This window comes from Myotis lucifugus, unplaced genomic scaffold (genome assembly GCF_000147115.1).
Source record: "Myotis lucifugus unplaced genomic scaffold, Myoluc2.0 scaffold_8, whole genome shotgun sequence".
NCBI classification, from domain to species: Eukaryota; Metazoa; Chordata; class Mammalia; order Chiroptera; family Vespertilionidae; genus Myotis; species Myotis lucifugus.
Window position 1 is genome coordinate 8,186,930 of NW_005871056.1, and position 27,937 is coordinate 8,214,866.

At 38.7% G+C, this 27,937-nt stretch overlaps 1 protein-coding gene across 1 annotated transcript; it reads left to right on the plus strand.

Moving 5' to 3' along the window:
* The first annotated feature begins 36 nt into the window (after positions 1 to 36).
* Positions 37 to 27,937, plus strand: SLC35G2 (solute carrier family 35 member G2). The gene is made up of 2 exons (XM_014450968.2): positions 37 to 59; positions 26,496 to 27,937. The coding sequence occupies exon 2, from the start codon at positions 26,510 to 26,512 to the stop codon at positions 27,746 to 27,748; it is 1,239 nt and encodes a 412-aa protein (XP_014306454.1). The 5' UTR covers positions 37 to 59; positions 26,496 to 26,509; the 3' UTR covers positions 27,749 to 27,937.

Below are 27,937 nucleotides of genomic sequence, written 5' to 3' on the forward strand. Positions count from 1 at the left end.
GGGGCAGCGGGCAGTCCAGGCGGGAGTACCAAACGCGCCTTCCTCGCCGCGACACGCAGGTAATCGGGCCCCGAAAGCCGGAGGGCAGCGGCTCGGACCCTGACCCGGCAGCCCCATCGGAGAGTGGGAGCGTGCCGCGAACCCCATAACCCGTTTTTAGCCATGGCACTTAGAGGGGAAGAGTCCCTGTTTTGGGGTTGGGCAAAGCGCCCCGCCTTCTGCTCACGTCTGAAAGGCTGGGGAGCCCCCAGTTACCTGCGCTGCTCTCTGGGAGAACCCAGGCGCGGGTCGGTAGAGTCAGCATCAACTACGACCCCTGCACCCCGTTTCCTGTCGGGTGTATGGGTCCTTCCCAGCCTCCGTGATAAAGGCGAGGGGCGATTGCTTTCCTCGGGCCCAGAAGCCCATCCAAACAAGGGTGAGCCCCTATGCAGTCAAAGGTTCGATTTCAAATACAATTTTTTTTTTAAAGAATCCTGGACGGTTTTAGGAATATGGCCCAAATTAGTATTTTCCGTTAATCTCTTGTCTCAATGTCTGTGATTCTTGAACGCCAGTCCATATGGATGGAGATTTTCGTGGAGAATAAACGGTTTGTAGAAATCTTTCAACAACGAAAGGGTGAGCAGGCGGTGGAGGAAGGGGCAGGCTGTGGCCGAGTGGCTGGAGGCCCAGGACAGGTCCCCTCGGCCTGCCCCACCCCGGGAGGAAAGCACCGACCCTCCCTGACCCGCCTCCGGGCGCGGCAGAGTGTCTACGCCACGTGCCCCGGTTTGGCCCCTTTTGAGAGGTGTGGGTAGAAGGGTTGCGCTGGCAGCAGGAAGGACACTCCGTGTTGGGGTGAGTGGGGGCGCTGCACCGACCTGCGTCTCCGTCCAAGCTTTGGCCGGGCTTGCCAAGGAGGGGACGGAAAGCCGGCTTCTGAGTGATGATTGAGAGCCACGAGGTAGTGACGCACTAGGAGGGGGATGGGGGCGCTATCCGCGGGAAGAGACTTTGATTGGGGTTGACCGTGTCCGTGGTGCTGAAGTGCCTCAAGCTCTGTCTCTGCGTACTTCCCGGGCTGCGGCCTGCCTCGCGGTTCTATTCTGCACTTTTGCCAGAAATAGCCCATCTCCAAGGCAATGGCCAGAAGGGAACTGGCCCGACCCTTTGCAGATGGGTTGATGCTAGTTTCCTGCGGGCAAACGTGAGTCGCCTTAGGGGTGTAGATAAATAAAGTGTAGGCTTGATTACCTATATGCAAGTACACATAGTGAGCATAAACATGAATCTCATCTGTACATATGTAGGATAAAAGTATGTACATATGCACAAGAACAGCGCACATGTAAATACATTGGTCCATTTTCAACGCCTTCACACACTACAAGACACACTTCCAGAGCTTTTTAGTAATCCATCATTACTTTTTGACACCTCTATTGTTTCTGAACTCTGCAAAACCATTACTTTTCATAATCATCTGTTCCAAAGTCACAGAGCCTGTGGATTAGTGTTTGATATTTTGCAGAGCAATTATTTACACATATAGTATTTTCATTCCAAAACAAAGATAGTCTAGAAAGATATAAAATTGACATATTAGGTTTATACAAAGTAGTTATTCCTAAAGGAAGTTTAAACAAAAAGAATTAATGAAAATTTTAATACAGAACAATATCTAGATAACAATCTTATGGGAAGTTATCTGAAGAAAATGTGATTGAGATGTATTATAATTCTGGCAATTTCAAATATACTGGTGTTATATGGTTTATGAACATCTTAAAAGTTACAGAGATATCTTTCAAAACATTGATATCTATGGTTTTTCTCCCACACAATATGTTCATTGTAAGAAGTTTAGACACTAGAGAAGTGCATAAACCCAGAGAAAACGAGATCTTAGCTCATTTCGGGCCGCCCCCAGGCACCCCCCTTCGTCAGGAAGGACATCGGTCTAATTAGCATATTACCCTTTTATTAATATAGATTACTTTTTAAACTCTACGTTTTTACTCCCACTTCATTTCTTTTTAATTTTTTTATCTTCACCTGAGGATATGTTTTTTGTTTCTGTTTTCTATTTTTTTGAGAGAGACAGACAGACAGAGAAACAACCCAGGATCAAACGCACAATCTAGATATGTGCCCTGACCAGAAATCGAACCCACAACCCTCTGGTGCATGGAATGACACTTAGATCTCCTAGCTAATCTCAGCAGTTGTTTGTCTATCTAGCAACCTGACACTTTGCAGTTATTATAGAGGTTTAAACCCTCCTCAATTATTAGGTGTTTAAGAAGTCTGCTTCCTGGTGACCCTAGTAGAAATATACTCTTTCAGTTTGGGATTGGAATTTGATGGCGAGAAAAAGGTGATGGCGTTAATCATATTCTAACCAGGCCCACTCTTTTTTTTTTCCTGATCACTTTTAAATATTTCGCTGGTAGTGAGTCATGTTTCATCTTCCTTGCTGAGGCCACCTTGCACCATGGATGGTATTCTTACACACACACTCTGATAAGTCACAATTCCAGGATGTTATGGGCTACTGCTATATTTCCATTCTTATCTCATGTTTCTCCTGCCTTATTTTGATTATAAAATTAGACAAAGTACTCTTTTCCATCGCCACACATGGTTTTCTTTCTGCGGTTCTGCTCTTAGCAATAGATTCTCCAACTAACCAAATTGTTATATTCACTGACACTGTCTGCTGGCCACTGGCATGGGTATGGGAAGGAGAATGGTAATCACACCAGTACCTCCTCCTTTCTCACTTTTCATCTATCTACCTTCTAGTTTGGACACAGGAAATACCCTTCTATGTGGTAGGGAAATGTAAAAGATGAGCTAAGATCACAGAGCTTTTTATCCTTTGTGGACAAAAACTTTATTTTGCCTTATAAATGTTAATGTACATATATAATTTTCAAAATTTGGCACTTACATAGCATTATACACATTAAACTATTTATTTGCTTTAGTTTCTCCTATAGTCATTGCTGTAGTAGAATTATATGTGATCAATGGCCTGTATAATATTTTACATGCACTTAACACTATTTCACAGTTTTAATTATATATGAACTCAATCCACATGCCAGTCATCTTTACTCAAGTTTAGTTAATCATTCCCTGACTTATCAAAATCACTTGCTTTGTATCTCTTTCCTTTTATTTAAGACTCCAAAGTACCAGCAGCTTTACTGAACTCTGACTTTTATTTTAAGAACTTGATTAAGGAGCCAGGCTGGTATGGTTCAGTGGTTGAGCATTGGCCCATGAACCAAGAGCCAGGGTTAGATTCCTGGTCAAGGCATATGCCTGGGTTGTGGGCTCGATCCCCAGTAAGGGGTGTGTAGGAGGTAGCCGATAAGTGATTCTCATCATTGATGTTTCTATCTCTCCCTCTCCTCTCTCTGAAATAAATAAAAACATATTTTTAAAAATTTTAAAAACAGCTTGATAAGGGAAAGTAGAAATATTAGGTAATCTAATTTACCATTTATTTTACCTCTGGTCTCTGTGTAACTCTGGATGAGCCATTGTTCTACATAGGGTGAGGATCCCAAAGGTGAATAAGGCTGCTGATGGTGGTAATGAACTAAAGCCAGATACTCACATTACTTCTTGGATTCCCTTAATTTCGAGTTAGGAGATAGAAGATAAGAGTTAGGTTGCAGAATGGTGGCAACCAAAGCTCTGAATCACGGAATTAGAGGTCTCCTGTTAAGAGAGTGATTTTCTCCAAAGCAGGCCAGCTATGCTACAGGACTCATTCATTCTCCCAGCATTTGTTGAGTCTGGCATTGTCCTAGGACCTGGGGATACCAAGAAGATAAGAACATGCTCGATCTCTGTTCTTGGAACAGTAACACTTTATCAGGGGTTAGTGTTACATACACAATTCACAGTGATACTGTGTGGCAAGTACTATAATAGAGCCCCAAAGCAAGTGTACTTGAACTCAGAGGAGGAACAGATTGTTCAATGAGAGGCTTCTCGCATAGTTCATCAGGAAGATTGTGGGGATGTGGGTGGTAGTTTGCCTGAGATCGTTTTGTTTGGTAATAAGTAGTTATGACCTCAAATTGGGCTGGAAGATGACAGCCTGGATTTGGAGCCTGGCTGCCATAATAAGCACCAAAGTAAGCTTCACTTATGGCTATTATTATTATTTGAGTAATGTTAGCTTCTACTTTGTTGGGGTTGTTGTGGGATTAAGTAAAATAATAACATTTAGAGAACTTGTTATAAGCCTAGTAATAGTCTAGTCTTTTTTTTTTTTTTTTTTTTTGCCTCCCTATAAAGTTGCATGTAAATTATTCTGGACAAACGATTATTGATCCTATTGTCAGAGCTCTCAAGGGTAAAATGACTATATAAACCCTTGTGCCTTCTAAAACTGTGTGATAATTCTAATCTGGAAGTTTCTCTTTTAATGTGTCTTAAATCCTAGTCTGCCATTTTTTACCAATTTTCATGCTATCCCCAAGCAAAATAGGTTTAGCCTGGAATTGTCATTACTTTTGCTTTGTTCTTTAGTACTCTGATGTTAAAGCAAATAACATATTTAATTTTATAATTTCCTTCCTTTAATGTGTATAGCACTTGCGTCTGTTTTGTGGCATGTTACTATAGGTATTTTCTCTCAAATGAACATGTAAGTTTCTCTCTTTTCAAATCTTCACCCAAGGATATTGATTTTTAGAGAGGGAGAGAGAGAGAGAGAGAGAGAGAGAGAGAGAGAGCCATCAGTTGCCTCCCATACAGGCCCCAACTAGGGATCAAACCCACAACCTAGGTGTGTGCCCTGACTGGGGATTGATCTTGCAACCTTTTTGTATACAAGAGGACACTCCAACCAACTAAGCACCCGGCCAGCGCAAGAAAGTTTGTCTTAATCTTATCTCTTATAATGTCTTAGCATCGAAGACACTCAATAGATATTGATAAAATGACTGCCAGAACAGCTGTTGTAGTCTCAGGCTAACCTCAGAAATATGATCTCCTCAATAGGAGAGATTATAGAAAAGAGTAGTTATCCAATTTTCAAGTAATAAAATGACATTGTATGGGGGGAAAAAAGAAAGGAAAGAGTGGTTAAAATGGTGAGAAGAGCCCAAGCTGGTTTGGCTCAGTGGATAGAGCATCAGCCTGTGGACCAAAGGGTCCTGGGTTCAATTCCCATCAAGGGCACGTACCTCAGATGCAGGCTCCTCCCCAGCCCAGGCCCTGGTTCAGGGCGCATGCAGGAGGCAACCAATTGATGTGTTTCTCATATTGATGTTTCTCTCTGGCTTTCCCTCTCCCACTCTCTCTAAAAATCAATGGAAAAATATCCTTGGGTGAGAATTAAAAAAAAAAAAAAAAAGGATGGTGATAAGACTGAAAACCATAGTTATATATGAAATAATAGAAAAAATAAAAGATTTTCAGTCTGGAGAAGAAAAACTCATGATAGGAGGGTAGGAAATAGTAGTTCCTGATATTGAAATGTTGTCATATGGAAGAGGGAATTAGTTGACTTCAGAGGAAATACATAAGAACAGCCTCTGGAAATTATATGGAGAATTTTGACTCAATGTTAAAAAATAATTTTCTAACCATCAGAATAACTTCCAGGTGGCTGCTTTGAGGAGTGACTTTCCTGTTTTCATGGGTATTGAAACAGAAACTGTACTATTGTTGGGAATGTTGTAGAGGATATAGTTACTTAAAAAGGAATTGAATAGATGAATTCCAAAATCTTTTTCAATTCTCATGGTGCTTAATTCTGTGTATATTATTAAGGTATTGTATATGATTTACCCTATATTAAATATAGACATGCTAGTGTATATATCATATATGTGCATATGTAAAGGTAGATACACATTTGTATATATGACTTATATAGTCTCAATATCACAATTTTGCTTAAATTAATGAAGGGTAAAAATTACTTTTCAGCCTGGTCAAGTGGCTCAGTTGGTTGGAGCATCGTCCCATACACCAAAAGGTTTTGGGTTCGATTCCCGGTCAGGGCCTCCTGCATATTCCCTACTGGGGATGGAATCCGCAACCTTGGCATGTGCCCTAACCAGGAATCCAATTGGCAACTTTTCCATCTATGGACGATGCTCAACCAACTGAACCATACAGGTCAGGGCTGTGACCGTTCTTCCTTCCTTCCTTCCTTCCTTTTCTTTAGTGACCTTGACATTTTTTAAAGTCCAGGCAATTAATTTTGTAGAATGTCCCTCATTTTGTTTGATGTTTCTTCATGATTAGATGCAAATTATACATTTTTGGTAGGAATATGATAGAAGTGATACTGTGTTCTTCTCAGTTTATCTTATTAAAAGACACACTATTGATTTGTCCTTTTGCTACTGGTGTTAACTTTGATGACTTGGTTAAGGTGATAACTTCTCCACTGTAAAGATATTTTTCCTTTTGTAATTAATAAGCATTTTGTGGGGAGATACCTTGGGACTATGTAAACATTCTGTTCTTCAACAAACTTTCAGTCACGTATTTTATGATGATTTTTGCTTGAATATATTATTATGTGATTACTGTCAAATGGCAATTTTTCTAAATTCAACATTTATTCTACATTTACTAGTTGGTATTCTCTTGCAAGGAAGAGTTTTCTCTTCTCTCTCTCTTTTTTTTAATTCATTTTTTACATCAGTATGGACTTGTGGATTTCTGTTTTACTCAATGGATTATAAGCCATTATTATTATTATTGATTTTGATGCTGAAATTTGGCCATTGGAATCCCATTCAAGCTGGTTTTCATGTTCTTTTGACACGGACATATTTTTATTGAAGTACTTTCTAGTGTAAGATGTTTTAGGCTCATCTTGTGCTTTTCCTGCCCTAACCATTTCAGTCATTTCAAAAACTATTTCTCCAACCAGCCCTGATTCCTTTTAATAGAAAATGTAAATCTGGGTGCTAGGTGTGGTCATTGCTATTGGGTGTCCTTATTTTTAAGCCACTGTAGGAGACAGAATCAGGAAACTGACAAACACATATACACATTCATCTCTATTTCTATAAATATAGAAATCTCTTTATATTAAATTAATCTCTATGTTAAAATAGATGAATTTAATAAATCCAACTCTAATACTACAGGGTTCATTCTAGTCTTTACCTTTTTTCTATTTGTAACTTCCTTCTCTAATGGTGAGAAATATGATTTCCATTATCAATATATTTAACTACTTGCTCATTTTCCTCTTCTATAACCAATATCCTGAACTCATGGGCCACCTCCTTGGCCCCAACTCCTCCTCATACTCAGTCCTTTGGCCTCACCAGCCTCCTCACAGCCTCAGGTTAGTTGCACAGCTAGAAAGTGATGGAACAGGGGGAAAAAATTCAAAGCTGCTAATTACTTGACAGAGACCCCTTTACTGGGTCTTCAAGCCCAAGGGCATCTATTTGTGAAACTGCTCCTGTGAAGATGCTCAAGGAAATGAGGCCCTTGGGCTAATGAGATGAAGATTTAACCAGGCAGAGTGGCAGCCCTTGGGGTTGTGTCTTCCAACCTGGAAACTTGGAGAATGAAGGGTGAAGGTAGCCACCTGCTAAGGACAGTTCTCCAAAATTGGTGCAGTTTGGGAATCAGTCAACCAGTACCTCTGGTGTTACAAATATCCCACTATGTTTAGTTACTGTATGAAGAGCGCGATCCATTAAGACAGAAACATAATCACTGTGCTATATTTCTACAGAGGGAAATGTTGCTTTTATTAGCAGCCTCTTAAATTAAAATTCTAGGAGGTGGATGATAGTATCTATTGTTTTAGTGCTGACTTCATTTCCTGGTCCAGAAGATCAGAAATCTGTTCATGTTTTAGAAAACAGTATGAGGTCCATCTGTTCAGGTCAGATTTTTCCCCATTAACACGAAAATTTATGGAGTGGTAACTTATGTAAGAAAAATCAATGGTATTATATTATATTCTTTGTTGCCATTTGGAATCCACATTTTTTTTGTTAGTCACAAAATATAGTAATACACGCACATATGCACAATGAATTAATTCTTTCAACACTATGTATGATGAAGGCATCCTCCTTAGTTTATTTAGTATTTCACCTCTGTTTTGGTTTGGGTTCTAGACACCATCGATTCAAATTCTCTCGGTAGCCTGGTCTGTTTATCCACAGTTTTCCTTCCAACAGAAGGTACAGAAATACAACAGCTACATTTGGCTTTCTGGGTGACTATTCTGGTCTGACTGAAATACAGAGTAATATTTTGTTTTTTTCTTCTGATGAAAATAGCTTGATTTCCCCCCGCCCCTCCTGATTTTTAAATACGTGGTTATGTAGAAAAAAATTTAAAGTAAAAGGAAGGAAGGAATTCTGAATAATTGAAATCTCACCATAAATATAGATATACATTGTTTTATATAAATAGAACCATACCATGAATACTCTTTTATACATTTCTTTTTACTTAGCAATGTGACATGAAGATTTTTTATGTCAATAGATATATAATACATAATGTTTTGGGATGACTGCATAATATTGCATTGATGTTTTTATTTAATCAGTCTCCCATTAGAGGACAATTATTATTTTCAATTTTTCATTGTGCAAAGAAAGCCATGATGCATATCTTTGAATGACATCTTTATGTACTTTACTAGTGATCTCCTTAGGATATATTCCTGGAAATGGCATTACTGGGTCAAAGAGTGCATACCTTTTAAATTTTGATAAATGTTGCCCTAGCTGGTTTGGTTCAGTGGATTGAGCATCAACCTGTGGACCAAAAGGTCCCAGGTTCGATTCCAGTCAAGGGCACATGCCTGGGTTGCGGGCTTGGTCTAACGTGCAGGAGGCAGCCAAACAATGGTTCCCTCTGATCATTGATGTTTCTATCTCTTCCTCTCCCTTCCTCTCTGAAATAGATAAAAAAATTTTTTTAAAAAATGTTGCTGGTAAAATTAACACTTGAGGAGATGGATTATACTGTGCTTGTCCCTACCAATGATGGGAAAATATATATATATATATATAATTTTAATAAATCTAGCTATGCCATTTAACCAACCAGGTTTTGCCAGTTTCATTTAAAATTTGACTTATGATATGGTCTGAAACAAGATGGCATCTGGTCACCATTTTAAAATTGCTTTATCTTATCTAAGTTTGATAAAATGTGGTATAAGGGGGATATGACTGAGTTGCAATTTCATTGTGTGATGTATCTAGTGTGAAGAATGTTATGATTAAATGAAACCGAATTTTTAAAAATTTGGACTAATTCTCTGGCATTTCCATAAGTCTTATCCTCAAGAGGGATTTCAGTCTTGGCTTTCTCTTGGATAAACAGCAGCAGGTACAGGGTAAATGTGAGCAGGTGGTATATGCAGTATTTGAGAATAGACTGTTGATCCTGGGTATTCCTTTTTTGTTCGGGAACTGATGTAAGTCCTGGGGGTTGGCAGGCTTCTTTGCATACAGATAGGCTGTTTCATTCTTTCTCATGAGAGTTAGGTAAAGGATAAGCAACCAATACGTACAACTTTAACAAGTATATCAGAATAGCCCTGTAATCCGTTTTACATTTAATTAGCATCTAACCTAATTGGTGATTTAACCACTTAGATATACGCAAAGATCGTGGAAATAGAAAAGGATCATTTTATTCCTGCCTCTTCCCCTTCTAGCAAAGACTCTCTGCCACTCTTAAAAAGATTTACCAAGCATAGCTGAATTTAAAGATGATGCCTCATTGCGTTTAACTGATTTGCTTTTTTAAAAGACAGTAGAAAAGTGGTAGATGATAAATCTGTGTTCATTGAGAATGGCATATTTTATGCAAATTGATAAGTCCATTGCTTCAGAGATGAGAATGGCTCTTTCCTGGAAGGGGAAGTGTCGATTATAAATGGTGAAAGGCTCCTGCATTCCAGCAAGTTCTTAGCTGCCAGCCGACACATTCATCACAGCGTGCCAGAATGGATTTTAACACAGTATGACATGAATTGCTCAGCTCCAAATCAGGCATCGTTGCCTTCACACAAGCCAAATCAGCCTTCTTGTTTGAAAACTGCCACATAGACTTTTTTTCACCCTCAGTTAACCTTTTCCTTTCCTGGTATGCATGGTTCATTACAATCTACTAAAGTCATTAACCGCCATTGAGTATAAAGGAGTCAGGCTTCTCAGTTCAATTTTGCTTACATAGTAAGTAACAGGCCCAGTGCGTCCAAGTTGATGGCAAAAGAGAATATTTAACCCAGCTCTAATCAGACTGATTTTCCACCTTCTGCTCTTTAGTTTTCCTTTCTCTCAGTCTTTGCCCCTCCTAGAGCCAGGTGTTGAGTCCTAGCAACTCCTGCACAGCTGGCAACCCTTTGCTATACCTTCCCTAACTTTCTGCCCTAGATCTGTCAGCTGAGTCTCCAGCTTAAACTTGGACTAGGCCACTTGTTTGGTACATCTTTTCTACTTCTCTTTCCCATCAATCCCATAACCCTCACACCCATTCCATCAGATTTCTCCTTACCTCACTTCATCTCCAAGTTTCTTAGCTATAATGTTCTCCTCTCCTATAATCCAGATTTACAGAGATCAGCAAAATCCTCAGGCCTCTTCCATTCTCCCATAGCCCAGTTTAACCCAACTCTTCTTAGCCCCGTTAGACCACGTTCTACTTTGCTCCTCCCAGCCTGGCCCACTCTGGAATCCAATACCCATTGCCTTTCCTGGTTCAACTAAGCAGCCTTCATCCCCAGCCTAACCAGCCATATCCCCAGCTTCAGCCTCATCCAGCCCCACAAAAGCAGCCTTGACCCACACCCTCTTGGGCAGCTTCTGCTTTTCGCTCCAAATAAGAATTCTTTTTCCCAGAAGCATTCCTCTTTTAAGCTGATGTTTGCTAATGTGCCGAGGAGCTTATTCTTCAGCCTTGTGTGCCCCAAGTCCCTTCTAGCCTAGAATAGGTAAGCTGTCACCCAGTCTTGGTGCTGTTGTGCATCTGCTAGCATTCAGGGAGTGATCCTCCCAGATGATGTCATATTTGGCCTGTTACCGGCGAAGTACAGCGATGAGGACAGATTTGGACTGATTTATCCCCTGATTCTTCTGAGTAATAAGGTGCATTTGTGAGATGGTTGACCGGACAGGAGGCTCAGTCAATGGCTGTGGATACAAAAGTTAGCTATTGCGATAAGAACCAAGCCCTTTCTAAAGAATGAACTGTCAAGCTCAGAGCACCAAAACCAGATTCCAAAATGCAACAAGCTTGCCATTCCTCAGCCTCAGAGTAAATTATTTTTCTCAAGAACAAGAAGCTCCTGGAGAGAGTGAAGGATTTCATATTCTACTAATTTTTGAACCCAATAACAGTTTATAATAAGATCAATAACTGATTAATAATGTGGCTCAGCTGGTGTGGCTCAGTGGTTGAGTGTCAACCTATGAACCCAGGAGGTCATGGTTCAGTTCCCGGCTGGGGCACATGCCCGGGTTGTGGGCTTGATCCCCAGTGTGGGGTATGCAGGAGGTAGCTGATCAATGATTCTCTCTCATCATTGATGTTTCTATCTCTCTCTTCCTCTACCTTCCTCTCTGAAATCAATAAAAATATATTTTAAAAAAATAATGTGGATATAAACATCAGAATTCATCCCCAAGTACTCCCTTTATATTGGCTATAGGCTGTTTTGTTGTTTTTTTTTTCATATGATTTGTGGACATGACTAAGGGTGGTAACTTAGGTTTTTATCCTTATTTCTTCCTGGTGGGTGGATGATTCAGGATCTGCTTCAAATGACAAGGAGGTATGATGAATGGGCTTTCTATTATTATTATTATTTTTTAAATATTTATTGTTGCAAGTATTATAGATATCTCCTTTCCCCCCATTTGACCTCTTTTAGCCCACACCTGCCCCCAGCCCCAGGCCTTTACCACACTATTGTCTGTGTCCATAGGTTATACATATGTGCATACAAGTTCTTTGGTTAATCTCTTCCCACCTACCCACCCCTGCCTTTCCTCTGAGATTCAACAGTCTGTTCCATGCTTCTATGACTCTGGATCTATTTTGTTCATCAGTTTGTTTTGTTCTTTAGATTCCACATATGAGTGAGATCATGTGATACTTGTCTTTCTCTGGCTTATTTCTCTTAGCATAATACTCTCCAGGCAGGAACTTCCTATTTTTAGATTGGAAGATCTTTAATGATGTAGCCCAAATGAAAGTTATCTCAACCCAAGAACTTTGCAGAGATGCTGACCCCTCTCCAGGTGAATCCTAGCTGGGTGTTCTCACAATCCTGGGCCAGCATAGAGTCCGGGAGTAGGCCAAACCAAGAGATGGGGGTTCTTTAGGGATCTGGAACCAGTATCCCTGCACAAAGAGTCAGAATTGCAGCTGAATGGCAAAAATAACAACGTGAGCATGATTCCAAAGGTGAAATCAAGATAGAAATGGGAGAATAAATAGCAGAGCTTGTGATAGCTGATAGCAGGATGGGATGAAGTTCAAGGAACAGTTGTAGAATGCAGGACAGAGTATTTTTGTTCAATCAGCATATATTAAATGTGCTTGTTTGCCAGGAACACAATATGCATGAAAACTCTTCCTTTCATGGAAATCACCAGGCTACAAAGGCACGCACTCTTTGGTGCCTAGATCTCTTGAAACAGTGGAAATGGCAGATTAAAGGAGCCAACGTGGGCTGCACACAACCCAGAAAACTTGAGATGTTCTCACAAGTCCTGCCCAGCATGGATGTGGGAAGAGGTAGAGTGATATTATGAAGGCTCTTCTCTGTGACTCTGAGTCTTCTCAGAAATAATAATAATTAATTATCAGAGGTCTGAGTTAATATTAGTGCTTGCCCCTTGGCCTGGAATTTGCTAGTTGGCTCTGGATGAAGATTTGAGTAGAAGTGGTTGGGAGAGTGGACAGAGTATGCAAGGGAGTTATAAGAAAACAAATTTGCCTTGATAATTGCATTTCCAGAGTAATCACATAAAATAATAAAAGATAGCTTGAAAGAATTATTCAGATTCTGTCCCAATTAGCAGTCCTAAATCCACTATTGGCAAGCATTTCTTCAGTAGGAGCTCAACGTGCTGTCTACCCATCGTTAAAGAAATCTTAAGTTATTATCTCAGTCTACCAACCAATGCTGGGAGATTCTTTCAAAAATCTATTCTAGCTTTCTTGACAAATTGTAGGCTATTTTCTCCAAATAATAACTACATGAGGAACAAAATGTAGGCAAATTATCTATTATAAATTACTATTATACATCATCCTATCTCATCAAGAAAAAAGTTAGTAGCAATTTAAGGCTATTGAAGGGATCATCAACATTATCTTCGGTCTTTGATTCACTAGACTGTCATTATGTGTGAATGAATACTCTTCCATAAATTTCAAAATATTAATGCTTTACTGGCATCTGTATTAAAATAATATTGTTAAAAGCAGAGTAGGCAGGAAAGGTTCCTTGACGACAGGATTCCATTGTAAATATTACATGGTTTGCCAGTGTGTCTGTATATCTGACAGGGTTTAGTTGCAGAAAACAAAACTCACTCTAGCTCTTTCAAAGAGAAAGAGGTATAATACTAGGAATCAGAAAGAGATATAACACAAGGAATCAGAAGTTTTTAAAATCAGTGGAAGGGCTGGAGGAGCAGATTTCAAGCGGGGTCTCCAGGCATATTTCCTAGAATGCATGATTTTATACTTTAAAAATCCCTAATTTAGCAATTCTTGTTTTTTGTTTTTTTTTAATGTTCACCCGAGGGTATTTTTTTTCCATTGATTTTTAGAAAGAGTAGAAGGGAGGGTGGAGGTGGAGAGAGAGAAACATCAGGTTGAGAGAGAAACATCAATTGGTTGCCTCTGCAGGCTCCCTGACTGGGGATCGAACTCACAACCTGAATATGTGCCCTGACTGGTAATTGAACCTGCAACATTTTGGTGCATGGGACAGCACTCCAACCAACTGAGCGATCTGGCCAGGGCAATTTCCCAGATCTTAAAAAAATTCTTTTCTGGGAATATCATGGATTACATGCAGAGGGAGTTCTTTTGTATATACCTTTTGTGAGTTTTCTAAGAATAAAAATCTAATCTTTAGATGTTCACAGAATTATGGTGTGAGTTTTCTGTTAGCTGTTGTAACAAATTACCTACAAACTTAGTGGCTTAAAACAACACAAATGTATTATCTTGCAGTTCTGTAAGTTAGAGGTCTAATTCGTGCATCACTGGACTAAAACCAAGGTGTTGGCTGGGTGTGTTCCCTTCCAGAGGATCAAGGAAAGGACCCGTTTCCTCGCCTTTTCCAGTTTTAGAGAGTGCCCATATTCCTTGGCTCATGACTCCCTTCTTATCTTCAATGCCAGCAACAGCAGGCTGAGTCCTTGCATTGTATCACTCTGACCCTGCTTCTGTTTTCACATCTCCTCTGAGTTTCCTGTTGCTGTTTTCCACTTTTAAGGGCCCTTCTGATTATATTGGACTTAACTAGATAATCCAGGGTAGTTTTCCTATTTTAAGGTTAGCTGATTAGCAGCCTTAATTCCATCTGCAACCTTAATTCCCCTTTGTCATATAATGTATTCACAGGTTCTGGGAATTAGAATGTGGACATCTCTGTGAGGGGTTGAGGATCATTATTCTGCCTACCATGGATAGTTACTTTGCAGTGTAGTATAGAAGAAAGGGTTTGGGAAGGCAGATCTGGATCTGAATCTTGTCCCTATCACTAACAGGTTATGTCACCCACTGGCTTGCAAGTGACCTAACCTCCCGGAACCTATTTCCTCACATTAAAATGGAGATTATAATACCGACTTTATAGAGTTGATTGACCTTTAAATGGAAAAATCAAGGTCCTAGTATATGCCTGGCACAGAGAAGGGTTAAATAAATATAATTATTATAATTATATAATTATAATTAGAGAATCCAGAGCCATATTCAGGACCAAACAATCTGAAAGAGCACATCCCAGGTGCTTGGGAGCATCTGTTCTTGATATTTCTTGTGGTTTTATTTTTCTTTTAACTCTAATTAAATGGTTGCCTCAAATCCTTTCAAAACCAAACCGTGTGTTGATCCTAAATAAACACACAAACATGAATAAAGACACACTTTATTTCACTTTTAATCTCAGCTAGGTTCTCTCCATAGATCATATCTGAATGGAGAACAAAGACAAACATGAATACTCTTGATTTATCTCCTATTTGTTTTTATACCATCTGCCTCTGGCCATCAAAAACCATTTCTTCATTTACATTCAGTGGGAAGACTTCAAAGTTGTTATCTGTTCATTTTCACATATGTGGCTTTTCACATAATGGTTATGGGTCTATTCTTGCATAAAGGATTAGTGGCAGTTGGTCATCCCATTTGCCTTGCAGCTCTCAGAAAGCTGAAGTTAATGATTAACCTATTGTGTTCAAAGCCCACTGTTGGACCCATATTAACTAGCCATTAAAGGTGATATTGTAGAGTATTTAATGACACAGAAAAATATTTACAATGTATTGGTAAGTAAAGTGGGAAAGTTATAAAATAAGATATAGTGTTTGATACCATTTGCAGGGGAGGGGGGCGGAATGTTCACAAATACAAAAAGGCCTAGAGAGGCTCAGTAGTTATTTCTGGGGGGTAGGATTCTAAGTGGTTTTTATTTTCTTTATTTTTACCACATTTCTGTATTTTCTACAATAAACATGTTGCTTTTGTAATAGGGATAAACAAAAAGTTGTTATTTACTTAGAGATCTGATGGTGGTAAATAGCTCCTGAGCGAGAAGCTTGTCCTGATCAAGCCTGGGAAGCCTGATGAGGAACTACTGCATACTTGGTGGTGGGACTCACTTGACTGGACCAAACTTTGAGATGTGCACTGGGAAGCAGGGAAATAGCAACAGAACTTCATTCTGGTGATGCTGAAAGACATATATCTCTAGTTCCCTTCCTAATTGATTAAGAATGGTTTAAGAAAAGCAGATACACATTACTTAAGGAACAGATTCAGTTATACCTGAGGAACTTAATGTTAAAGGAAATATGGGAGACCTAGCAGCAGAAATAGAGCTAGCAGTACAGAAGCCAAATACACAAATTCTCTTTTAGCCAAACTGCACACCTTAATGTTTTATTGTTCTTGCATATCATTAAGGATTTTAAAGTGTTTTAATGAATAAGGCTCCCTATTTGAGTCATTAGCCTTGTAAATCCATTTATATTATTTATATTTTGTTAACAAAATTTGACTCATTTAAAAAAATAGTCCATTAATTCATTCAACAAACACTTATTAAACACCTATTTCATGCCAAGAACTGTGCTAAGTGCTGCAAATATAATAATTAGTGATACCTAATTTTAATACCTGTGGGGTTAAAACCCTTACATTCTAGTGAAAGAGAAAGCAAAAACACAGTTGTAATTCAATGCAATATATTCTATGATTGAAGATATAATGAAAGTCCTGGGGTGGGTATAAAACTCAGATTGGGATGGAAGGTAGCCTAGAAAAGTTTTCCAGAGAAAGTGATATTTAATGTGGGCCTTGAAGAATGAGAAGAAATTTACCAGGTGAAAAAGCAGGAAGAGAGTATTCCACAAAGTAGGAACGGCATATGTAAAAACCCAGAGACATGAAAGAGCAGATCATATTCAAAGAATTTCCTGTAGTTTGGAATAGCCAGAATTTGTGAGCATATGGAAGACAAGCAGGGCATGAGGCTGTGATAATTAATGTGTCAGCTAGGTTGGTCAAAGATTACTTTGGATGTTTTCAGATAAGATTTATATTTAAATTGGTGGACCTGAGTAAAGCAGATTGCCTTCCATAATGTGGGTGGCCTCTTCTGATCAGTTGAAGGCCTGAATAGAGCAAAAGACTACCCTTGAGTAAGAGGGGAATTCTGCCCTAGACAGCCTTTGCATTTGCACTACAGCACTGTCTCTTCTCTGGGTCTCCAGCTTGTTGTTCCCCACTGCAGATTTTGGACTTGCTAGCCTCCATAATCGCATGAGTAAATTCCTTTAAAAAATTACATATATGTCTCCTATTGATTCTGTTTCTCTGGATAACCCTGACTAATAGAGGCTAAAGGCAGAGGATAGGGAGACTTCTTCCGAACATTTCAGTTTAGATTATCAAAGGAAACTAGGTTTTCAGTTACCTAAAATTTCCGTTGATTGAGCAGTGATACCAAGAGAGCAGATGTGGCTATCGAGGCCTATAAGACCCTATAGAAATATCAGTAGTCTTTTAAAAAATATTTTAATTTTTTTCAATTATAGGTTACATTCAATACTATTTTGTATTAGTTTCAGGTGTACAGCATAGTGATTAGACAAGCATACACCTTCCAAGTGTTCCCCCTCTCTCCCAGTATTTCCAGTACCCAACTGGCACCATACATAGTTATTATATTGTTGACTATATTTCCTATTTTGTAACCACTAATCTGTACTTCTCATCCCTTCATCTTTTTCACCCAATTTCTCAAAACCTCTCCCCTCTGGTAACCATCAGTCTATTCTCAAGTCTGTTTCTGTTTTGTTTGTTCATTTATATTGCTCTTTAGATTCCACATGTAAGTGAAATTATATGATATCTGTCTTTCTCTGACTGCCTCATTTCATTTAACATAATACTTTCTAGGTCCATTCATGCTGTTGCAAATGTTAAGATTTCGCTCTTTTTCATGACCAAGTAATATTCCAGTGTGTGTGTGTGTGTGTGTGTGTGCGCGCGCACACACGTGCATATTTACTTGCTTTTTAATATACTTGTCCATTGATGGGCACATGAGTTGCTTCCATGACTATCATAAATAATGCTGCAATGAACATAGGGGTGCATATATTCTTTGAATTAGTGTTTTGGGTTTCTTCAGATATATACCCAGAAGTGGAATTGCTAGGTCATAAGGAGTTCCATTTTTAAATTTTTGAGGAAACTCCATACTATTTTCCACAGTGGCTGCAACAATCTGCATTCCCACCAACAGTGCACAGTTCTGTTTTCTCAACATCCTCACCACCGCTTGTTTGATTTATTGATGACAGCCATTCTGACAGGTGTGAAGTGATATCTCATTGTGGTTTTAATTTGCATTTCTCTGATGATTAATGACATTGAGCATCTTTTCATGTCTATTGGCCATCTGTATGTACTCTTTGGAGAAGTGTCCATTTCGGTTCTCTGTCCATTTCTTCATTGGATTTTCTTTTTTTCCTTTTTTTTTTGGTGTTGAGTTATATAAGTTCTTCATAAATTTTGCTTACTAACCCCTTATCAGATGTACCATTGGAAGATATGCCCTTCTATTCAGTGGGTTGTCTTTTCATTTTGGTGGTTTCCTTGACTGTGAAGCTTTTTAGTTTGATGTAGTCCCAATTGTTTATTTTTCTTTTGTTTCCTTTGCCCAAAGAGATATACCAGAAAAAATATTACTAAGAGAAATGTCTAAGATTTTACTGCCTAGATTTTCATCTAGGATTTTTATAGTATCGAGTCTTAGATTTAAGTCTAATTCATTTTGAGTTTATTATCGTATATGGTATAAGAAGGTGATGTAGTTTCATTTTTTTGGTAAATATCTGTCCAATTCCCCAACACAATTTATTGATAGACTCTCTATCCCCCATTGTATGTTCTTGTCTCTTTTGTCAAATATGAATTGACTATATAGGTGTGGGTTTATTTCTGGGTTCTCTATTCTGTTCCGCTGATCTATATGTCTGTTTTTATGCCAATGCCATCCTGTTTTGATTACCATGGCCTTGTAGTATAATAATTATTCCTCCAATTTTGTTCTTCTTTCTCAAGATTGCTGTGGCTATTCAAGGTCTTTGTGGTTCCATATAAATTTTTGAATTATTTATTCTAGTGCTGTGAAATACACATTGGTATGTTGATAGGAATTGCGTTGAAGCTATAGATTGAATTAACAATGCCAAGTCTCCCTACCCATAAGCATGGAATGCACCTCCATTTATTTCTATCTTCTTCGATTTCTGTCTTCAAAGTCTTATAATTTTCTGAGTACAGACAGTTCTTTTACCTCCTTGGTTAAATTTACTCCTAGGTACTTTATTTTTTTTTATGAAATTGTAAATGGGATTGTTTTCTTAGTTCCCCTTTCTAATAGTTCTGTATAAAAATGCAATAATGCAATAGATTTATTTTGAATCCTGCTACTTTACTGAATTTTTTGGTAGAACCGTTAGGGTTCTCTATATACAGCATCATGTCATCTGCAAATAAAATATCAGTAGTTTTAATATCATTCCCCATTCTTTTCCATGTTTCCCTCTTCTTGGCTTTCAAATCCATTCTATTTCATCCAACAAACATTTGAGTGCTAGTATGTGCCAGGCACTGTGTTAAGGGCAGAGGATATAATGGTGGGAAAATCTGCTACCAAGAAGTGTAAAGTCTGATGGGAAAGAGAAGATATAAACACATGAATACTTAGACAGAGTGGCACAGAGGTGAGAAAGGCTAGAGAAGACTGCAAAGGAGGAAATAGCACTTGAGCAAACCAATCAAGGACAGATGGGAGCTCAACAGGTAGATAAGGGCAGAAATGAGGAGGACCGGTTATTACAGGCAGACAGAATAATGTGAAAAAAGAATTAAAATTTATTGAACACTTGCTAGGTGCCAGATAGTAAGTGTTTTGTATGTATTACTGATTTAATATTTTATTCTACCTCATGAGCTAATACAATTGTTATTTTACAGAAGAGGAAATTGGCAAAGAGGTTAAGTTGCCCTGGGTCACATATTTAATAAGTTCTATAGTAAGGGTTCTGCAACCAATTCCACTGTGATGAGGGGTTCCCCACATCAACAAACAATGTTCTGACAGTAGCTGGGTGTTCTACAATTCAATTCAATTCAATTCTGACACTAACTACTTGGAGATAGTATAAGATCCAACAGGTTGAGAGCTCATTCTTACAAAATTGCCTTCCTCTACCCGATCCCTGCCTTTCAGATGCCAGTCAAAAGTCCAGATTGTCGCCCTAGCTGGTTTGACTCAGTGGATAGAGCATCAGCCTGCAGACTGAAGGGTCCCGGTTCGATTCCAGTCAAGGGCACATGCCTGGGTTGTGGCCTCAATTCCCCAGTATGGGGCATGCAGGAGGCAGCGATCAATGATCTCTCTCATCATGATGTTTCTATCTTCTCTCCCTCTCCCTTCCTCTCTGAAATCAATAAATATATATATTTAAAAAATAAATAAATTTTTAAAAAAGTCTCGATTGTCATCTGAGCCTCTGGCCAATCTATAGATCAGAGTTTCCCACAACCTCCTCCTTAGGTTAAATTAGTTTGCCAGAGAAGCTCACAGAACTCAGAGAAACATTTTACTTACTAGTTTACCAGTTTATTATGAAGGGATATAGCTCAGAAACAGCCAGATGGAATAGATGCTTAGGGTAAGGTATGTCAAAAGGTCACGGGGGAGGGGAGCAGTAAGAGATCAACCAAAGGACTTGTATGCTTGCATATAAGCATAACCAATGGACACAGACACTGGGGGGGGGGCGGGAGGTGAGGGCATGTGCTGGAGGGTGGAGGTGGCCAGGGAGAGGTCAATGGGGGAAAAAGGAGACATATGTAATACTATATGTAATACTTTGAACAATAAAGAATTTTTTTTTTTAAAAAGGTCACAGAGCTTCCATGCCTTTCTGAGCATGCCACTCTCCCCAAATATGCATGTGTTCACCAACGCAGAAGTTCTCCAAACTTTGTCCTCTTGGGTTTTTATGGATGCTCCATTACATAGTCATGATTGATTCGATCATTCACAATTGGCCATTGATTCAACCTCCAGGCACTCTCCTCTCGCCAGAGGTAGTGGATGGGACTAAAATTTCCAATCCTCAAATCACTTGGTTGGCTTCCCCTGCAACCAGCCCCCATCCTTGGGTGTTTTTCAAAACCAAGGACATATTTATGCTCTCATCACTTAAGATATTCCAAGGGTTTTGGGAGCTCTGAGCCAGGAACTGTGGATAAAACCCAAATATATATAAGAAATATATATTTTGGTCATTCAGATGACCAAAATATGTATTTCTTATAAATCACAATATCACATGTAGCTAGGAATCCAATCCAGGCAGCCTGGCTTTAGTATCCACTTAAAAAAAAATTCCAGCCCTGTGCCACTCCCTGTCTTCCTTAGTCAGTATGCAGTAGCCCATACGCTCATTAAATTCTTAAAGCCAGAAGGGCCCTTAGATAATCTAGTCAAGTAGTTCTCACACAAATAAATTATACATTAGGACTACCGAGGAGGTTTTAAAAAATATCAATGCCTAGCATTTCCTCCCCCTCTCCTAAAACCATACTGAAGGAACCACTATTTTCTCCTTTCCCTTTCTTTTTTCTTTTTGTATTTTAAGTTTTGTTAAAATATACATAACACAATCTTACCATTTTAACTATACAATTCAATGGTATTAAATACATTTACAATATTGTGTAATAATCACCACTATTTCTAAAACTTTTTCATTTCCCCAAACAGAAACTCTAACCTTTAAATATAATTACCTGTTTCTCTCCCCCCGGCCCCGCTCCGCCCAGGCCTTGTAACGTCTAATCTATTTTGTTTTTATGAATTTGCCTATACTAAATACCTCTTATAAGTGGTATCATACAATATTTGTCCTTTTGTATCTGGCTTATTTCAGTTAGCACAATGTCTTAAAGGTTCATCCATACTGTAGTATATTTTGGAACTTCATTCCTTCTTATGGCTGATTAATAGTTGATTATATGGGTATACCACATTTTCTTTATTCATTCATCTGTTTAAGCACTTAGGTTGTCTCCTCTCCTCCCCGCTAAACACACACTGGAGGAAATACTATTTTTTAAAACTTAACTATGTCATACACTAAGAGAATAAAATGACAAAAGGAGGCACAGGGAAAAGGCCCAGAGGAGTGAAAATGTGTGCAATTCAGTTTGGAAGCCAGGTTTTAGGGTAGGATTCTCAGTAGCAGGGATGGCCATGTGACTGAGACTTTTCTCCCACATTCTACACAGATATTTTGTCATCATCACCACTGTTTCCTGTCAGAGAACTTACGATTTCAGGAAAATGAAAATAGTTTCTTTTCTGAAAGAAAGTGTAGACGCAGATTCTTTTTTCTCTAAAGCAGTGGGCTTTAACACAAAGATACAGACTTGAAAAGTTTTAATAAAGCACAAACAAACTTAAATGCTACCAGGCCAGTGGGGCTCAGTGGTTGAGCATCGACCTATGAACCAGGAGGTCACAGTTCAATTCCCCGGTCAGGGCACATGCTGAGTTGCAGGGTGTGCAGGAGGCAACCAATCGATGATTCCCTCTCATCATTGATGATTCTCTCTCCCTCTCCCTCTCTGAAACAATAAAAAATATATATATATAAAACTTAAATGCTGCCTCTAGTCCTCCTGATCCTCATGAGTTGCAGTGGGAAAGGGAGAGAAGAATCTCTATTCAAAGAGGGAAGTTAAGGGTTATGCCTTATCATCATTCCAGGCAGGGTTCAGAATAAGGAGGGTAGAATCATGCTGACAGCCTTTGGGGCCTCAGTACATGAGCCCCTTTTCATCAGTTCAGAGGAAGGAGAGGCTCCTCTCAACAGGTCTCATTAGAAACACTTAACAGCACAGATCCTATGTATGTCCTGTTGTCTCAAGATAGCCTGAAAAAGATGGTTGTTGCGGCCTTCATTTTAGGTGACCAGTTAGGTTGTATCTTTTCACATTCATTCAGGGCAAGGATGTTTAAGTACATTGGGGCTGTTTAGGTATAAGGTGGTAACCTATCAGCTCTTATGTGTCAAATATCACATTAGTGCCTACATTTAAACCACTATATTATAATCAAGTTTCAATAGCCAGCTTTATACCTAAGACTTTTTACCACTTTTAGGGATCAAGCCAATCAAAGGGTAAGATATAACTGGGGAATGTAGTTCAGCCTAGCCAAGTTTAAACATCAAAAAGCCATCACACAACATCAGCCAATATATGAGACACGTGTCCCTTTCCTTTTCCTTCCTCCCTGTGCCAATAAACCAGGGGAGCTAGAGCCTAGAGGAGGGATATGGAGGAAGTGTCCCAGAGGCAGACCATATTGCTCTCCCAACACTCTCCAAAGGAGAGTTAAAATAATAGACCACATCCTCTCCCTATTCATGGCCTTGGAGCTATAAATCTGGCAGGCAGTAGGGAAGGGGGAAGCTCTGAATGGATATGTCATAATTTTAACAATGGACAGCAAGTGGGAAGTTATATAATCTGAAATATCATTAAGATAATGGATGACTAGCATTGAAAGGAGATTTAATATAGCAAATTTGGGTCCAATGACTGGAGACAAAACCCTACTGAGGGGAGACAACTAAATAACAAAATGATTAGATTACAAAAATTAGAAGAACTACTGCAGATACTAAACAAAGAAGAAAAAGTAAGTGGCTAGAGTGGTTAGAGAAGGCTTATTTCTAAAAGGCAGATTGGGACTGGACCTTCATAAAAGATGAACATTATTTAGAAAGTTGGAGCAGAGGGGAAACTATTGAGAATAAAGACTTAGAGAAATGATATGTATGTGGGGAGTGAGGACAGGGAGAACAGTGGATTAAAGTATATGTGTTAATGCCAAAACTGGTTTGGCTCAGTGGATAGAGCATCGGCCTGCGGACTGAAAGGTCCCAGGTTTGATTCCGGTCAAGGGCATGTACCTTGGTTGCGGGCACATCCCCAGTAGGAGATGTGCAGGGGGCGGCTGATCGATGTTTCTCTCTCATCGATGTTTCTAACTCTCTATCTCTCTCCCTTCCTCTCTGTAAAAAATCAATAAAATATATATTTTTTAAAAAGTATGTGTGTTAAGGAGCTAAGTATTGATAGGAGCTACACTAGACAGGGACTTGAGAACCAGGCAGAGGAATAGAGAATGGGGAAGCTTAAGAGAAGTTTTTGTTTTGAGTCTTTTAAAGACAGATTAATATAATAGTGGTATAATACAGATGTATTTTGAGGAAGGTTTGTGATTCAAGGGGGCTAGTTAGGATGCTATTGCAATATTCTAAATAGGAATTAGCAATAACCAAAACAGAATCAAAACAGAAAGTAAAATGGAATTGGAGAAAGGAAAATATTTTAAAGACAAAAGATAGCCCAGCCAGTGTGGCTCAGTGGTTAAGCATTAACCTCTGAACCAGGAGGTTACAGTTAGATTCCCGGTCAGGGCACATGCCTGGGTTGCAGGCTTGATCCCCAGTGTGGGGTGGGCAAGAGGCAGCTGATCAATGATTCTCTCTCATCACTGATGTTTCTATATCTCTATCCTTCTCTCTTCCGTTTTGAAATCAATAAAAATATATTTTTTTAAAAAACAAGAGTGATGACTAAATGGAAGTGTGGTTGCCAGAAAGTAATTCAGAGTATTCCTTGGTTTCTAACTTGGGGAACTGGAAAAATGGTGGTATTACAAACATGAGTGAGGAGACCATGACAATTAATTCAATTTGTGATTATTGAAATTGAAGTCACGATTTTTTGTTGTTGTTAATTCTCATCCCAGGATATTTTTTTCCATTGATTTTTTTAGAGAGAATAGGAGGGGGGTGGGGAGAGACACAGAGATAGAAACATTGATGAGATAGAGTCATATTGACAGGTTGCCTCCCTCACGCACTCTGGGGCCAAGGATTGAGCCTGTAACCGAGGTCTGTACCCTTGACTGGAATGGAACCCACGACCCTTCAGTCTGCAGGCCGACACTCTAACCACTTAACCAAACAGGCTAGGGCTGAAGTTATGATTTGAAGTGGAAATGTCCTGATACAAGTTGGAAAAAAACATCAGATTAGCTTGATAGCAATATGCACCGAGGACTGCAAGTGGAAGGTACAGGCTGAGAAACTGAAAGACCTGTAGGCACAGGTGGTGTTTTTTTAAATAACTTCTTCCAACTGAAGGTGATGTCCTTCAGAAGAGAAAGGAGTAAATAGGAATGGAGCAGCTGGTGTCAAAGAATAAAATAGAATTTGTTATCTGGACCATGGTTTAAGATCCTGGAACTGATGGGTTTTTGGCAAGGAATAGAAAGTATGTCATGAGGACAAAAAAACAAGGTTTCTTTCTTTCTTTCTTTCTTTTTTTTTTTTTTTTTTTTTTTTTTTTTTTTAGAGGGGAGAGGAGGAATCATTTGGAAAGAAATTGTTCTAAGAGAGCTGAGTGAACAAACAGGTGTTTTTTTTTTAAAATAAGTATTTTAATTTATTTCAGAGAGGAAGGGAGAGGGACAGAGAGATAGAAACATCCATGATGAGAGAGAATCATTGATTGGCTGCCTCTTGCACACCCCCTACTGGGGATTGAGCCCGCAACCCAGGCATATGCCTTGACCAGGAATAAAACCGTGACCTCCTGGTTCATAGGTCGATGCTCAATCACTGACCCACACTGGCTAGGCCAAACACAAGTTTTTAAGAAAAGAATAACATTGTATAAGATATCCAGTGTTCCAAAAGAGTTAATTATATGGGAAAGGTAACTGAATTTATTGTTAACATTTATTGAGAGTTTACAGCATGTCAGCACTGTGGAAAATTCTTTATGTGCATTAATCTCATATAATCCTTACAAGAAGCTTAACTTTTTTCCCACTCAACAATGTGTCATGAACATCTTTTCACGTCAGTAAAAATCTGCATTGTTGTTTTTAATGGATGCATAGCATAGTGTTCCATTGTATGAAGTAAATCCAGTAAAATCTCAGTTAAGAAACATATTGTCCAAATGGTCATCAGGAAGGTTGTACAGCAACAATGTATGAATGTCACTAAATCTGTTTTATTTTTTAATTTCTTTGTATCCATATATCTGAAAAATGTATGGAGAGCCTAGAATAAATGTTAAAAAAATCACTATAATTTGTAATATAAGGCTAATTCTGGTATTATACAGAAGTGATTTTACAAAAGGCTTAGACTTATCCACCCACAATTTATAATATAGACAAATGAACATAATGAGAAGGAAAGTTCTGATCTAGGTTATGTTTTTCCTATTGGATGGGTAAACACAGGTAGGAATGAAAGATGGAAAAATATCAGTTGTCTGCGATGTAAAGATATGAAATAGAGCTGAATGAGTCAAGGAACAAGCAGAATGAGAAACAGGGGCAGACTTAAGATGAGAATGAAAAAGGTAGGTCATTTCATTGGGTCTCATACATCTGATGAGGCATATTCCAATGATCTCTTCCTGTTACTTACAAAGAAAAACTCCTGGGAGACATCTGTAATACTGTCAACAATAAAAAAAATACATATTAATAAAAAAAAACTGTTACAACCTCTTTCTATTATTGAATTGGTATATATGATTATAATAGAAATTAAAACTAAATTTCAATTGAATATGTACATTTGTCTCTTTTTTTTCTTCTTAAATAGAATTACCTGAAGAAATGGATACTTCTCCCTCCAAAAAATATCCAGTCAAAAAACGGGTGAAAATACATCCTAACACAGTGACAGTGAAATACACTTCTCATTATCCCCAGCCTGGGGATAATGGATATGAAGAAATTAATGAAGATTATGGAAATTTTATGGAAGAAAATCCAAAGAAAGGCCTGTTGAGTGAAATGAAAAGAAAAGGAAGAACTTTTTTTGGAACCATGGATACCCGACCTCCACCCACAGAAGACCCCATGACAAATGAGATTGGACAATTCCAAAGCTTTGCAGAAAAAAACATTTTTCAATCCAGAAAAATGTGGATCGTGCTATTTGGATCTGCTTTGGCTCATGGATGTGTAGCTCTTATCACTAGGCTTGTTTCTGATCGTTCTAAAGTTCCATCTCTAGAACTGATTTTTATCCGTTCTGTCTTGCAGGTCTTATCTGTGTTAGTTGTGTGTTACTACCAGGAGCCCCCCTTTGGACCCAGTGGATATAGATTACGACTCTTCTTTTATGGTATATGCAATGTCATCTCTATCACCTGTGCTTATACATCGTTTTCTATAGTTCCTCCCAGCAATGGGACCACTATGTGGAGAGCCACAACCACAGTCTTCAGTGCCATTTTGGCTTTTTTACTTGTAGATGAGAAAATGGCTTATATTGACATGGCTACAGTTATTTGTAGCATCTTAGGTGTTTGTCTTGTCATGATCCCCAACATAGTTAATGAAGAAAATTCCTCGTTAAATGCTTGGAAAGAAGCCTTTGGATATACTATGACTGTGATGGCTGGGCTGACCACTGCGCTTTCCATGATAGTATACAGATCCATTAAGGAGAAGATCAGCATGTGGACTGCACTGTTTACCTTTGGTTGGACTGGGACAGTCTGGGGAATATCTACTATGTTTGTTCTTCAAGAACCCATTATCCCATTAGATGTAGAAACCTGGAGTTATCTCATTGCTATTTGCGTCTGTTCTACTGCAGCATTCTTAGGAGTTTATTATGCCTTGGATAAATTCCATCCAGCTTTGGTCAGCACAGTACAACATTTGGAGATTGTGGTAGCAATGGTCTTGCAGCTTCTAGTGTTACACATATTTCCTAGTATCTATGATGTCTTTGGAGGGTTAATCATTATGATTAGTGTTTTTGTCCTTGCTGGCTATAAACTTTACTGGAGGAATTTAAGAAGGCAGGATTACCAGGAAATAGTAGACTCTCCCATTAAATGAATACCTGATTATTATCTTCTTAACCATCAGTTATTAATACGTACACTGCCATTTTAATATTCACCTATTTTTTGTGTTGTATAATTGACAGAGTGCTATATAATATTTAATTAACATATGCAGATATAGAAAATATATTCTAGTCTATTATATTAAAAAACAAACATGAAATATACGAAATGTCATGAA

Bases quoted from the DNA above. Each gene is read 5' to 3' on its own strand.
- SLC35G2 (XM_014450968.2), top strand. From the start codon at position 26,510: ATGGATACTTCTCCCTCCAAAAAATATCCAGTCAAAAAACGGGTGAAA.